Consider the following 13,199-nt stretch of genomic DNA (forward strand, 5'->3'; position numbering starts at 1 on the left):
GGAAGACATTTTGCTACACTGGTGGCATCCTCTCACAGTAACACGTCCAAATCCAGTGAGCTCTTTAAAAAGATCCATTGTGGTTAGTAAACGCAGACTGTGAGGCTAGGGGCTGGATTTTATACACCTGTGGCAATATTACTGAATGAATACCCCAACATCAACGAATAAGCAGCATGTGTCAATACTTCTGTCCATATAGTGTATCTGCTGGGGAACGTAGTGGGGAGAAACCTACAAAGGGAATGCTTCCACTCACCTTTCTGCTCGTCCTTGGTCCCACTATAGGTAAGCGTAATTGTGCCTTCTGATGCCAGATCCAGGGATTGGCTTAGTTTCACTGGTCTAGACACCAATTGGTTATCAATTTCACAACCAGCCGCTGGACTGTCCTCAATCTGGCCACAACCACTGACCGAACCACAAATATTCAGCTAGGGTAAGGGCACAAAACACAAATCAAATACCAAATAATTAAACAAAATATAAATTGATTAAATTCATTTTTTTATGTGTAGTGTTTGTTAAAAGTATAGAAACAAAATTAAGAAAATGCAATAAAGAAAATACAAAACAACCCTCTTATGCATCTAAAACTGTAGCAAGGAAAAAAAAAAAAAAAGTGCTTCTTTGCCCCAATTACAAAAATGAATTAGCCATAATTTAAAGAGGTCGGCCACTTTTTCTTGATAGTGCAGCTTTCCTTACAAACCGAGCAGCATTTCTGTCCATACAATGGCGGCTGGTGTAGGAGCATGTGAGAAAACCAGTCCTTCAGCCGCCTGCCAGCACCATCAACTTTCAAAACCTGTGTGGTGCCTAATCCGGAGTGAGCAAGGCCTGGTGTGACTGAATAATGTATCATAACTTACGCAACAAAAGTGTCGTAGAGTACCGCAGAAATGTAATCAGTCGCAAATGGTGTACACTTCTTACAGTGGTGACTTCAGTCTTCAGGAATCAGGGCCATTGATTTCTATGACACATTTCTCTAGGCATGTCCTGTGACCTGTGCGCAGTGACCATCACCTGTAGGCAGTGGCGGAATGTGAAGAGCAACGACTACAGAATAGGAAGTGTCACCCTATTGTGAAGCTCAGTGACTGATTCCGCATGTGACAGACATGGTGGTACCGGATAAGGGTTTCCATTTAATCAGCAAACAGAGACTTACACAGAAACACAAGTTCTTACCTTATATGTTTTGCCAATGCCTTGTGCCACGTATCCAGATTCGTTCTTCAAAGATTCAAAGTTGTACGTAAAGCCAGTGTTTGGGTTTTCTATTACACAGTCCTGCAGGTAAAAACATGAGTCACGGCTCAACGCATCAAGCCTACCCTAAGGATATGTGCAAATTGAGTCTTTTGTGCAGAGTTTTTCTAGCAGAACCTTAAATTGTTGAGTTCTGAGTAGGCTTTGGAGCGTTTCTGCACAGTCTCTGCTCATAAACCACCTCAAAAACCTCTGTGCGCCATACCCCAAGATAAAAAACAGACTTCCTCTTTTCCTACCACGCTTAGCCCTCACTTACCTCTTTTCCATGTATGTTCTTGATGACAGGGCAGGCAGCTTCTGTATTCCACAGAAAAGTGGCGACACAGTTGCTATTAGAGATAAATCTAGGGCTGGTAAACTATTTAAAAAAAAGAAATAATTGAGAAAAATTAATAATACCATTTAATGTCTGAAGATCAAGATTGTTTGACAGACCACACACAGGAGGAACCTCTACTCAGCACTATGAAGCCAAAGGGCAGGGTAACAAAGAACCAGTGGCTTCAGTATTACACAGACAGCAATTTGGCATGAATGACATCCAAGCTGTACTAGATTGTCATGATCGGTCATAACTTCCAGAAACCGCTGATCACTGCTCTGACTGCCATGAAGAGCTTCTCTGACAGAAGTGCCCACAAAGACGAAAACACCGTGAAGATTACCTCACGTGACAATTGATACACTTACCACAGCACCTTTTTCACATGTAAGATGCAATTGTGATGAATAGAAAACCTCCTTATTTTCTTCATCGATACATTTGGAGCCATTTGTGTACTCAATAAGTATTTTTCCACTGTCTTCTATAATGGGTTCCTTGCTGGCCACACCTAGGTTGCTGATGGCTACGGTCTCATGAAGTTTACCCTGCATTTAAGAGATGTGGTAGGACAACGGAATATGCTGTGATTAAAACCAAGGGAAAACTATGCAAGTGGACTAACACTAAACATACACTGAAATAGCTCATTTCAATGTGAAGCAGGAAGGATCGGGTAATTAAAGGGAAGATATCAAAAAATCACATTGCTTAAATCAGGTTTTTAGTGTCAAGTGTATTTTTAACAAATTGTAGACCATTTTTCTCATATCATGGTGTATATTAAAGGGAACCTGTCACCCCGTTTTTTCGGTATGAGATAAAAATACTGTTAAATAGGGCCTGAGCTGTGCATTACAATAGTGTAGTTTGTGGACCCCGATTCCCCACCTATGCTGCCGAAATACGTTACCAAAGCAGTCGTTTTCGCCTGTCAATCAGGCTGGTCAGGTCAGATGGGTGTGGTGTCTTCCCCCAGATCTTGCGTAGTTTTCCGTTGGTGGCGTAGTGGTGTGCGCATGTCCAAGGTCCCGAATCCTGCACAGGGGTGTGAAAATAGCAGCGATGTCCGTTATTCCATTGGTGGTCGGTGGGCGCGGCCATCTTGCTTTGGCCGCGCGTGCGCAGAAGCGGCGCTCTGCTGGCCGCGGCGCTCTGCTGGCCGCGGCTTCAGGAAAATGGCCGCCGCGATAGCCATCTGCGCACGCGCGGATGCCCGCGGCCATTTTCCTGAAGCCGCGGCCAGCAGAGCGCCGCTTCTGCGCACGCGCGGCCAAAGCAAGATGGCCGCGCCCACCGACCACCAATGGAATAACGGACATCGCTGCTATTTTCACACCCCTGTGCAGGATTCGGGACCTTGGACATGCGCACACCACTACGCCACCAACGGAAAACTACGCAAGATCTGGGGGAAGACACCACGCCCATCTGACCTGACCAGCCTGATTGACAGGCGAAAACGACTGCTTTGGTAACGTATTTCGGCAGCATAGGTGGGGAATCGGGGTCCACAAACTACACTATTGTAATGCACAGCTCAGGCCCTATTTAACAGTATTTTTATCTCATACCGAAAAAACGGGGTGACAGGTTCCCTTTAAAACTCTTGCAATTTTCACACTGACCACTGGGGCTATTTTAGATCCCAACTTGCTATTTTTTCAGGATATAACACATGATCACGGCTACAATTGTGGATCTCAACCCTATCTCTTGTATGGATATGTCTAAGGAGTCTGTATGAAGATGATGTTAAGAGAAGCAGGGTCAGCTGTGACATTAATGAAGAATAAAACGCCTGTTCCCGAATAAGCAGGAAATAGGAGGCTACAAAGCACTAGTGGCTAGTGTGGGCGATTAGGGCATAAACACAAGAAGCATGTGTTCCAGTTCACTGCAGTGTCCCCACGGGCAAAATGAAGCATTACTGAAATGGTGGACGAATCAAGATAACTAAGGATTCCCTATTAGAAAATTAAAATATTGTTTTCTAAGCCAGAAAACGTTCAATAAGCAAATAACAGTAGCAAAAAGCAACTCTATATATACTTACAGATACTTTCTCATAACCCATTTGGCATACAGCAGCAAATGGGTCACATCCCTTTAGTGGAACCAATGGACGGCACACATTAATGTAATACTTTTTGTGAGTCTCTTGTGTTTGATCCATGGCAAACCAGTTTGAATTAAGTTCTCCTTGTACTTTAGATAAACTGGTAAAAGAGAGAAACCGATATAGATTAATGAAAAGGAGTCAGAACAGAGAGAGCGCTCAGTATATCCCAAGAATCCATTTTACACACGAGCCCTGAAATAGCTGTGTGGTCTGGTGCGATAGCAGGAATGTCACTGGGCCTCCCAGATCTCCAACTATTAACAAATTCTCAATACCACGCAACCTGTCCTTAACATGGAGTAGGATGATCAATATAGGGGAATATATTGGAGCTGTACTTTTCTAACAGGCTGCAAACATATCCTCACTACTTCAGACATGTCAGTGTGAGCTCCGTTACTGGCACAGCAGACGCCTTTTCTCTTGTGCATTTCACAGACATCTACTCAGGTGTCAGTCATGATCCTCCCTCTAGCTAGTAGTCTCTCAATGGAAGAGAGCAATGCAAGGGAGGCTCGTAAGCTCATGTCCACAGGAAGGAGAGGCGCAGGGTGTGTTAAACTGCCTACTAGAGTGCTAAAGCTACAAAATGCCTCGAAATGGCGCACAGGATCAGCGGACTAACAAGGTTGTGGGTGGTGACAAGGCGTTGGAGGAGATTGAGGAAGATGACCAGCAAGCCGACCCAGGGAAATGTGTAGACCTCCTCCAGAGCCTGCCCAGGAGCAGCATTATAGAGGTTAATGTGCGGGTGAGAAATGGCTGGGGATCAGGACATAGCGCTCCATTACGGATGGAAGAAAGGCGATTCCAGCAGCTAAATAGCAAAGGGTTGTTTAACGAATTCCTCAATACACACAACATTGGGGTTTATAAATAATTTAGTGGCAAAAATATATAATTAGTGGAGAAGGGTAGAAATTGACAGACTAGGTCATTTTTTCATCCTAGGTAACTATATTTATTGGGGGGCAGCGGGATGTTGACATAAATAGACTGTAGACTAATCCGTTGATACCAGCAGGTTCAGCTAATGTGTACGCGAGTCTTAGACAGCAGAGGTGGTACTCCGCTTGACAATGAGCTGTAAACATTAAAACTGGAAATATGAGACAGATGGATAACAGTCCAAGATAGAAAAAGTAAGTAAATAAGCAAGTTTGCAATGAAAACACCAAATACCTGGTTATCCCTATTTTTAACACGGTCATAACCTAATGATTGCCACTAAACAAGATGAGCAGATATAAAGAATGAAGTATATTAGTTGACTCAATTATCACATGGTACTATTTTCATTTTCTTTGATGGAAAACTGCATAATTATTAGATGGTTTGAATTCTATTATTGTTATTCACATACCTGGAAAGATCATACTGTTCGTCATTTTCCTTGTCCACCACAATACACGCAACTGGTAAAGCCGGGCAGGCATATTTTGTATACCACTTGAAGTTATATGTATTGTTGTCTTCTTTCTAAATAGGAAATACATTCTTTTATGTATCAGTTCATCACTTAATGTGTTTTCCAACCCCTTTATTTTATTTTTCATGTTATTTGTGTGTGTGCGATTTTGAAGCATAAATAGCACATACAGTACTCCCCTTAGGTTTCCCCACGCAACCCCCATGACAAGCCTCTGTTGCACTGGCTGGGTTTCCATTGGTCAAACTATCATTCTCTTCACGTTGTTGACATGTGACCACTTTAGCCAATCAGTGCCCCTGGTTGGCATTATAGATCCCACCCTTGCTTGGATACAGCAGTCAGGGGCAGACAACAGTGGCGTGGGGTCCAGGTAATTATAAGCTATTTTATTTTACTTAGCGCACACTAGAGTAATATGTAAATTAAAAGAAATGGGAAAAAAACACCTTTATCACTGATCATTTGGCAGAAGGGACAAGTGATACCCCCTTAAGGACAGAGCAATTTTTCAATTTAGTCTTTTCATTTTTCCCATCCCTTTTTCCAGAGCCGTAACTTCTTACATTTTCTCGTTAGCACAGGTATAGGGGGGCTCTGTACTTTTAAATGACATCATCCATTTTATCATATATTTTACTGGAAAATGGGGAAAAATTCCAAGTGAAATAAAATTGTGAAAGAAAACATAATTCCAATTAAAACAACCAACTTGAATATTTTATTTTAATCTAAGTGGTGAAAAAATGTTTAGAAATTGATTAAAAAAAAATTAGATTGAGTTGCAGTGTTTCAAAACCCGTAACAAATTGTTAAAAAAATGTTTGGTAGATGGAGCTGTTTGATGATTCATTTTTTGCATGGTGACCTGATGTTTTCATTGATATTAGTTTGAGCTAGATACCATGCTTTGATTACTTCTTAATCCCCTAAATGACAGAGCCAATTTTTACAATTCTGACCACTGTCACTTTATGAGGTTATAACTCTGGAACGCTTCAACAGATTCCACTGATTCGGAGACTGTTTTTTCGTGACATATTGTACTTCATGATAGTTGCAAAATTTCTTCGATATGACTTGTGTTTAATTTAATTTTTGTACCCTTAAATCAGAATAAAATTTTCCACATGTCTACTTTACATCAGCACAATTTTGGAAACTTTTTTTTATTTTTGTTAGGACGTTATAAGGGGTAAAAGTTGACCAACGATTTTTCATTTGTCAAATAAAAAATTTACAAAACCATTTTTTTTTTTTTTTTTAGGGACCACCTTACATTTGAATTGAGTTTAGGGGGTCAACATAACATCAAATACCCAAAAGTGACATCATTCTAAAAACTGCACCCCTCAAGCTGCGCAAAGCCACATTCAAGAAGTTTATTAACCCTTCAGGTGCTTCACGAGAACTAAAGCAATGTGAAAGGAAAAAATTAACATTTTACTTTTTTCACAAACAATTTACTTTGGAACCACAAAATTTGTTGTGCAAATTCTCCCAAGTACGTCAATACCCCGTGTGTGGGGGAAAGCCACTGTTTGGGCACATGGCAGAGCTCAGAAGGGAGGGAGCACCATTTCACTTTTTGAATGTAAAATTGGCATGAATCAATGGCGGACGCCATGTCGTGTTTGGAGACCCCCTGATGTACTTAAACAGTGGAAACTCCCCAACGCTAGCCCCAACCCTAGCCCTAGCCCCAACCCTAGCCCTAAGCAAAGCCCCAACAGTAACCCCAACCATAGCCTAACCCCAGCCCTAGCTCTAACCCTAGCCCCAACCCTAGCTCTAACCCCAGCCCAACCCTAACCCTAGCTCTAACCCCACACCTAAACCTAACCCTAGCTCCAACCCTAATGGAAAAAAAGTGATGAAAATGAACCAATAGGAAAAATCTCTTATAGTTGCCGGATGGCGGATCTCGTAAGACACACTACACTGCGCATGCGCTCGCCATTTTCTTCCCGAAAGAGGATGTAGAGGGCCGGGGGACAGGCCCAGAGGGACTCCATTTCTCTCTCCTCTGATGGGCTAGATCATATCAGAGGAGAGAGAAAAATGGGAAATCTGGATTTTTATTTTTTTTGCAGTCGTCGTTAAAAAGTGGCACTGAGGAATAAGTACCCTTAACTGCCACTGATAAAAGGCGTATCGGCAGTTGTTACGGGGGTTAATGCAATTTTAGAGTTGTGGCAACCAAAAACACGCAATGCTGACATTTCGATTTTGTTTTCTCTTAACAGGTTTTCCATGGTTTTCTGAACACGTTGATACCAAATATGTAAGTAAAAATGACCTAGAATTTTCCAGGTCAGAAGAGACCTGCTTTATCAACAATGATTGTTTACAAAGTGTTACTTAATGGAGTTATGATTATGAATCATGTCACATGTACAGCTTACCGAATAGCTGCAGCAGGAACCCAGATACCTGGATCACTCCCGATAATCAGCTGTTTGTCTCCGCAGCTGCATGTGTGTGTCGTGGCTGTGTCACAGTCACAACAAACAGGCTCTCCATGTACAGTATATTGTGACTGTCACACAGCCACGACACATGCAGCTGCGGCACCGAACAGCTGATTATCGGGAGCGCTGTAGGTATCCCGGGTTCTCGCTGCAGCTATTCGGTAAGCTCCATTAGTGAGCCAAATAAGGAGGAATCCGACGACATTCCCTCATGTCTAGTTGACAATCCTAGATATATCCATGACAGAGGAACATATTGGCATTTGTGGGTAAAATGGCAAAAGTGTTGGAGGCTGCCAACCCACAGGAACGCAGTATCTTCCTGAAGTAAGTATATATATATATCACATTCATATTTGGTGTGGTTAGAATGCGTGAAGTGTGTGTGTTAAGATGATGACCATATTGTTTCTCTAGAAGATTCTGGAGGGAAAACATAACCCACAGTGGAAATTAAGGCCAAAACTATGTTTAAATTGCATCTAATCAGCCATCATTCTCTTACTTCGACAGGTATGGGTGAAGAGTTTCGCAAATCCCTTTATGAACTTCTCTTCTACAGAATATCATTCATAGACCCCAGAAGAATCAACATGTATTGCAGATCTGTTCATATTTGCTGCGCTGTTTTCCGCAGTGGTAACGTCTCTCAGATGCAAATTCGTAAGACATACTGTATCTGTAGTTCATCCCTTATACTGTCTTTGCTTGTATGTATGTCTTTAAGGTTTCATATTTTTCCTTTTTTAAAGCACAGATTCTTTTTGTATATTAAAGGGAACCTGTCACCCCCCAAATCGATGGTGAGGTAAGCTCACAGTCATCAGGGGCTTATCTACAGCATTCTGTAATGCTGTAGATAAGCCTCCGATGTTACCTGAAAGAGGAGAAAAAGAGGTTAGATTATACTCACCCAGGGGCGGTCCCGCTGCGGTCCGGTCAAATGGGTGTCTCAGGTCCGCTCCGGCGCCTCCTATCTTCATTCCATGACGTCCTCTTCTGGTCTTCACGCCGCGGCTACGGCGCAGGCGTACTTTGTCTGTCCTGTTGAGGGCAGAGCAAAGTACTGCAGTGCGCAGGGCCTCTCTGACCTTTCCGGCGCCTGCACACTGCAGTACTTTGCTCTGCCCTCAACAGGGTACGCCTGCGCCGGAGCGTGAAGACCAGAAGAGGACGTCATGGAATGAAGATGGGAGGCGCTGTACCGGACCTGAGACGCCCATCGGAGAGGGACCGCCCCCTGGGTGAGTATAATATAACCTCTTTTTCTCATCTTTCAGGATACATCGGCGGCTTATCTACAGCATTACAGAATGCTGTAGATAAGCCCCTGATGACGGTGAGCTTACCTCACCATCGATTTTGGGGGTGACAGGTTCCCTTTAAATTTAAAATGTAATTAGTTTGTCGTTTCCTGTCCTAAACATTCCCACAATTCCTGAAAAGAGGGAGAGTATAGAATGATTGTGTTACCTGTGAAGGCAGAGAGCTAGAGAAGTACCTGTCAGGCGCCCGGGAAAGAGAGGCTGCGTGTGCCACAGTGCAGGGGTCTCAATAGCCTATCAAAACAGTGAAAGATGGCAGCGAAAAGTGTGGAATGGATGTGTGAACTGACTGTGCACTTAGCTCATTGACGGCCTATAGGGAGTGGACGAGTGAGTGAGTACGAGTAGCGGAGCCCCCTGTACAGCAGCATCTGAGGCACATGTGCCATGAGCAAGTAGTATTCATGACACCAAGGCACGGGTGTTCCTCGTAAAGCAGCTCCAAAGAATCTACTCGGGACAAGCTGCATTACAGGGCTATGGGTGCTTTCACAATGCGTTTAGAGACATGCTCGGTGGGCCAATTGGGGCATACGGCCGAACGCTCCCCAAAATGAGATTTGAACGTATGTGCAGATGGGACCATAGACTGGTGTAGGCAGAGCGAAGGTGTGCTCTGACTTGCATCATTTTGGGGCGTGTACACCTACTGGAGACGGACACCCAGACACGGTCTACTACGTCTGAGTGTCTGCCTCCAGTGGGCTTACACACTTGAAAATAATGTACGTCAGAGCTCAAATTCGCTCTGCCGACAATTATAATCTATGGCTTCGTTGACACATATGTCCCAATCCCGTTTTGTGGGGGATTCGGACTTAAATCCCAAAGGAGCCACTGAATAGGGGGCCTAAAAGCAATGTGAAAGCACCCTAATCCATTCATACGGACAAGCAGTTGTGTCCATGCAAGCAATGAAGCCTACAAACCCTTAAGTGTGCTGATCATCAGGAGTCTGACCTTACTAATCAACACTATTAGCCTAATGCCACGTTCACAGAATTGTATTTTCTATCCAAATGCAGTCATTTTTTTTGTCACAGACAATGTTATTCACTATGGCTGCTAAGAATCATATTAAAACTTATACGTGAGCAAAAAAATTGTAAAAGACATGAAACAACATGGTTTTTTTCTGGATGAAAGACCGTCGATTTTTTAATACTCGCAAGAACCTAACCTAAGGAGTAGACGTCAGTGTTAATATCCTGAAGAAAAACCCATTTAAGTCCACTTTAGGGTTAGTATAGACATTCTATTGAAATCTTTGCTGACATTTTCAGTTGTTAAACAACCTTTATTTTTCCAGCAGATTGTACCTGATATTCTGGCTGACCAATATCTACACTTCTGTCACATAGAAACGTTATCAGAGATGAGCGAGGGGTTTTCTTCTCATCATTATAGGCAGTTCCATCAGTGTAGTGGAGCTGGATCATTCCATCATAGTAGGAAAGCTTAGAGTTACTAACACCAAGGTTCCAATGATCGTTGCTCCTGAGAAGGAAAAAAGAACAGCAGAGGTTTGAATGCTTTACAATCATACTGTCATTTTTATAAGAGGGCTCTCCAGGACTTCTAAATTAATGGCTTAACCTTAAGGGCTGACACCCTGATGTGCATAGGTGCACCAACGAACATGTCGCCCGGGGAATGTCCGGTTTCGGACTGCCAAGCGCTTTTTCTCTTGGGGTAAAGCGCCATCGGAAATACCCATCAGCAGCTTTCTCATGGAGAACATAGGCGTGCTTGACTAAACGAGCACTCCTGTGTATGGGAGGGACAGCAGCAATTATCGTCCAAAGCATCGGTCAGCTGACAGCCATGTAAGTTGTGAGGGACAGACTAAAGGGGCTACTGTGGTTCATTCATTGTTTAATAGGTATAGTTCTGTACTCTTGCAAGTGGCTGTGCTTGATATTTTACTCAGGCACTGATCCACTACTAAAACTAAGGTGCTGTTTCTGATAAACTATGTCCCTTCATTCAAATGGGAAATTAGGTGACCGTCTGCCCCCACAACCCTGAAAGCCCACCAATTTTATATACCGTAATTAGAAAAACATATCAAGCTTTAGTACAGCAATTGCCTTCTGTTTGCTTACGCTTTATCCACTTGACAAGCTCCAGAGTTGGGTTCACAAAGTTGCTGCGTTACATTGCCACAAACATTTATGTAGAAACTGTACATGTCAGTAACAATCTTGTAGGTTCCAGTTTTATTTGTCAGCGGTGACAGATCAAAGTAAAAACCTGCAAAATTAAAAATACAACTTATTCACCGGAAAGATGACTAAAAAAAAAACAACAAAACAAATTATGCAATTTATTAATTTTTTTATATTATTTATATTTTCTATGGTATTCCGTGGAATCAAAAAATTATAGAGATGCAGAAAATTAAACCAGCTCACCCTCCACCTGCTGCGGCAGGTCCTGGTGTCTGTGACAGGCACTTGGCTTGATGCGAAGAAAGAAGAAATGATCCAGCTCCCGGTAAGTAATGGGCAAAACCAGTGATTTATTTATTCCATCATAAAATATAATGTCCAAAATAATTTTTTTTTTTCTTCTCTTTTTTTTTTATCTAATCAACATCCATGATAGGAAAAATGGGAGAAAATAGGAGGAAAAAAAGAAGGGAATACTATTCACCAGACTCGTTCAGAACAGAGAATATTCTTAGACTTGGTGTGAAACAATTTTTTTGAACATTATAATTTATGATGGAATAAATAAATCACTGGTTTTACCCATTACGTACAGGTAGCTGAATCATTTCTTCCTTTGGATAGAACTATACAATATTTTTCAAGTTCAGCCAAATGTAGAGAAAACAAGTGTTAATTTTGTTTTGTTTTTTTTTTAATTTAGAGAATAGAAAAAGAGGAGGATAAATGTATTTATATAAATATTTATTTTTACATTTTTTTTGTTTCTCCCCACTATGAACAAATGCACGGTGCAAAGTGTAAATGTCTGTTGGAGTGGGGTCGGAAGAAATAATTTGAAGGACAACAGAATATACTTTAATCATATGCAGATATTTTTAAATCCCACTGATCTTATAAGGAAACATAGCCAAGATTTTCATTATAAGCCGTTTCCAACCTTTCTGAAGTATACTAGTAATGAAGACTATTTTTTGTTAGGAGTACTTTCATAGTTGGAAATAATGATTTACATGTAACACTATCAATTCAAGCTTGACCAGGAGAGATAAATAAAAGGCTCCTTGGTGTATGTAAGTGACTACTAACTTTTAGGCTATGTGCAGAAATTTTCCTGACAAAAACCGGACATTTCTGCCAGAAATCTGCATGCATTTTTTTCATGCGTTTTTTTTTTTTTTTAAATGCATAGAATTGTGGGAAAAACGCGGAAAATCCGCAAAATTAATGAACATGCTGCTTTTTTTTACCATGATGCGTTTTATTTGCGGAAAAAAACGCACCATGTGCACAAAACATGCAGAGTGCATTCTAAATGACAGAATGCATAATGCATGCGTTTTAATGAGTTTTTATAGCATTTTTAATTGCGAAAAAACGCGAAAAAAAAATGCGAAAAAACCGGAACGTGTGCACATACCCTCAAGAAAGGCCCAAAGATGAAGACTATACATCCTAAAATCAGAACCCCAAATGCAATCAGTAAGGATTTTGTCATGTAACTTTACAAGTATCTCAGTATAGACATTACTTTATTAAACATTGTCAAAGATCCAGTTTCATATTTTCCTTCTAATATGTGTTGTTTAAAGCTTTTAGGTTCAAACTTAAGTACTGATAAAATTTTAGAACAAGAAGAGCTTTAAAAAAAAAAAAAAATGGCACATTTACCAGCTTGTGGATCTGCAACTGTGCAGTCATCGCCTTCTGTTCTGGATACGACACATGCAGCAGCAGTATTCCATTCAAATGCATAGTAGCAGTCCTCAAAACTCTTCAGTATGGGGGGGCTCTCGTGGTTACCTAGATATAACAAATGTATTTTATTGCTAAACAATTTTGTCAACTATTTATGCTCTTCTTACAAAAACAGAATCAATCTCCACTAAATGAGAACATACTGGGTAATGTTATACAACACAACACATTCTGCATGGCAAAGTTAACTCGACACCAACCTCCGTGATCCCTTCCTGCCCTACTATATCATAGAGCGAGTATATAGAGCCCACTCTGTGTCCACACAAGGCAGAGGTCGGCTGGACAGCCAGCATCTGCCTCCAACAGCCACAACCTATCAC

At 41.6% G+C, this 13,199-nt stretch overlaps 1 protein-coding gene across 1 annotated transcript in view; it reads right to left on the minus strand.

Moving 5' to 3' along the window:
- IGF2R (insulin like growth factor 2 receptor) overlaps positions 1–13,199 on the minus strand; it is a 243,002-nt gene that overhangs the window by 85,174 nt on the left and 144,629 nt on the right. The window contains exons 14-22 of the mRNA XM_077283114.1: positions 12,790–12,921; positions 11,053–11,200; positions 10,267–10,444; positions 5,086–5,201; positions 3,657–3,819; positions 1,969–2,148; positions 1,535–1,636; positions 1,195–1,296; positions 260–434 (exon numbers count right to left, since the gene is read on the minus strand). Of these exons, the coding sequence (XP_077139229.1) occupies positions 260–434; positions 1,195–1,296; positions 1,535–1,636; positions 1,969–2,148; positions 3,657–3,819; positions 5,086–5,201; positions 10,267–10,444; positions 11,053–11,200; positions 12,790–12,921 (1,296 nt within the window). The remainder of the gene's footprint in view (positions 1–259; positions 435–1,194; positions 1,297–1,534; positions 1,637–1,968; positions 2,149–3,656; positions 3,820–5,085; positions 5,202–10,266; positions 10,445–11,052; positions 11,201–12,789; positions 12,922–13,199) is intronic.

Source organism: Ranitomeya variabilis, chromosome 2 (assembly GCF_051348905.1).
Source record: "Ranitomeya variabilis isolate aRanVar5 chromosome 2, aRanVar5.hap1, whole genome shotgun sequence".
Taxonomy (NCBI): domain Eukaryota; kingdom Metazoa; phylum Chordata; class Amphibia; order Anura; family Dendrobatidae; genus Ranitomeya; species Ranitomeya variabilis.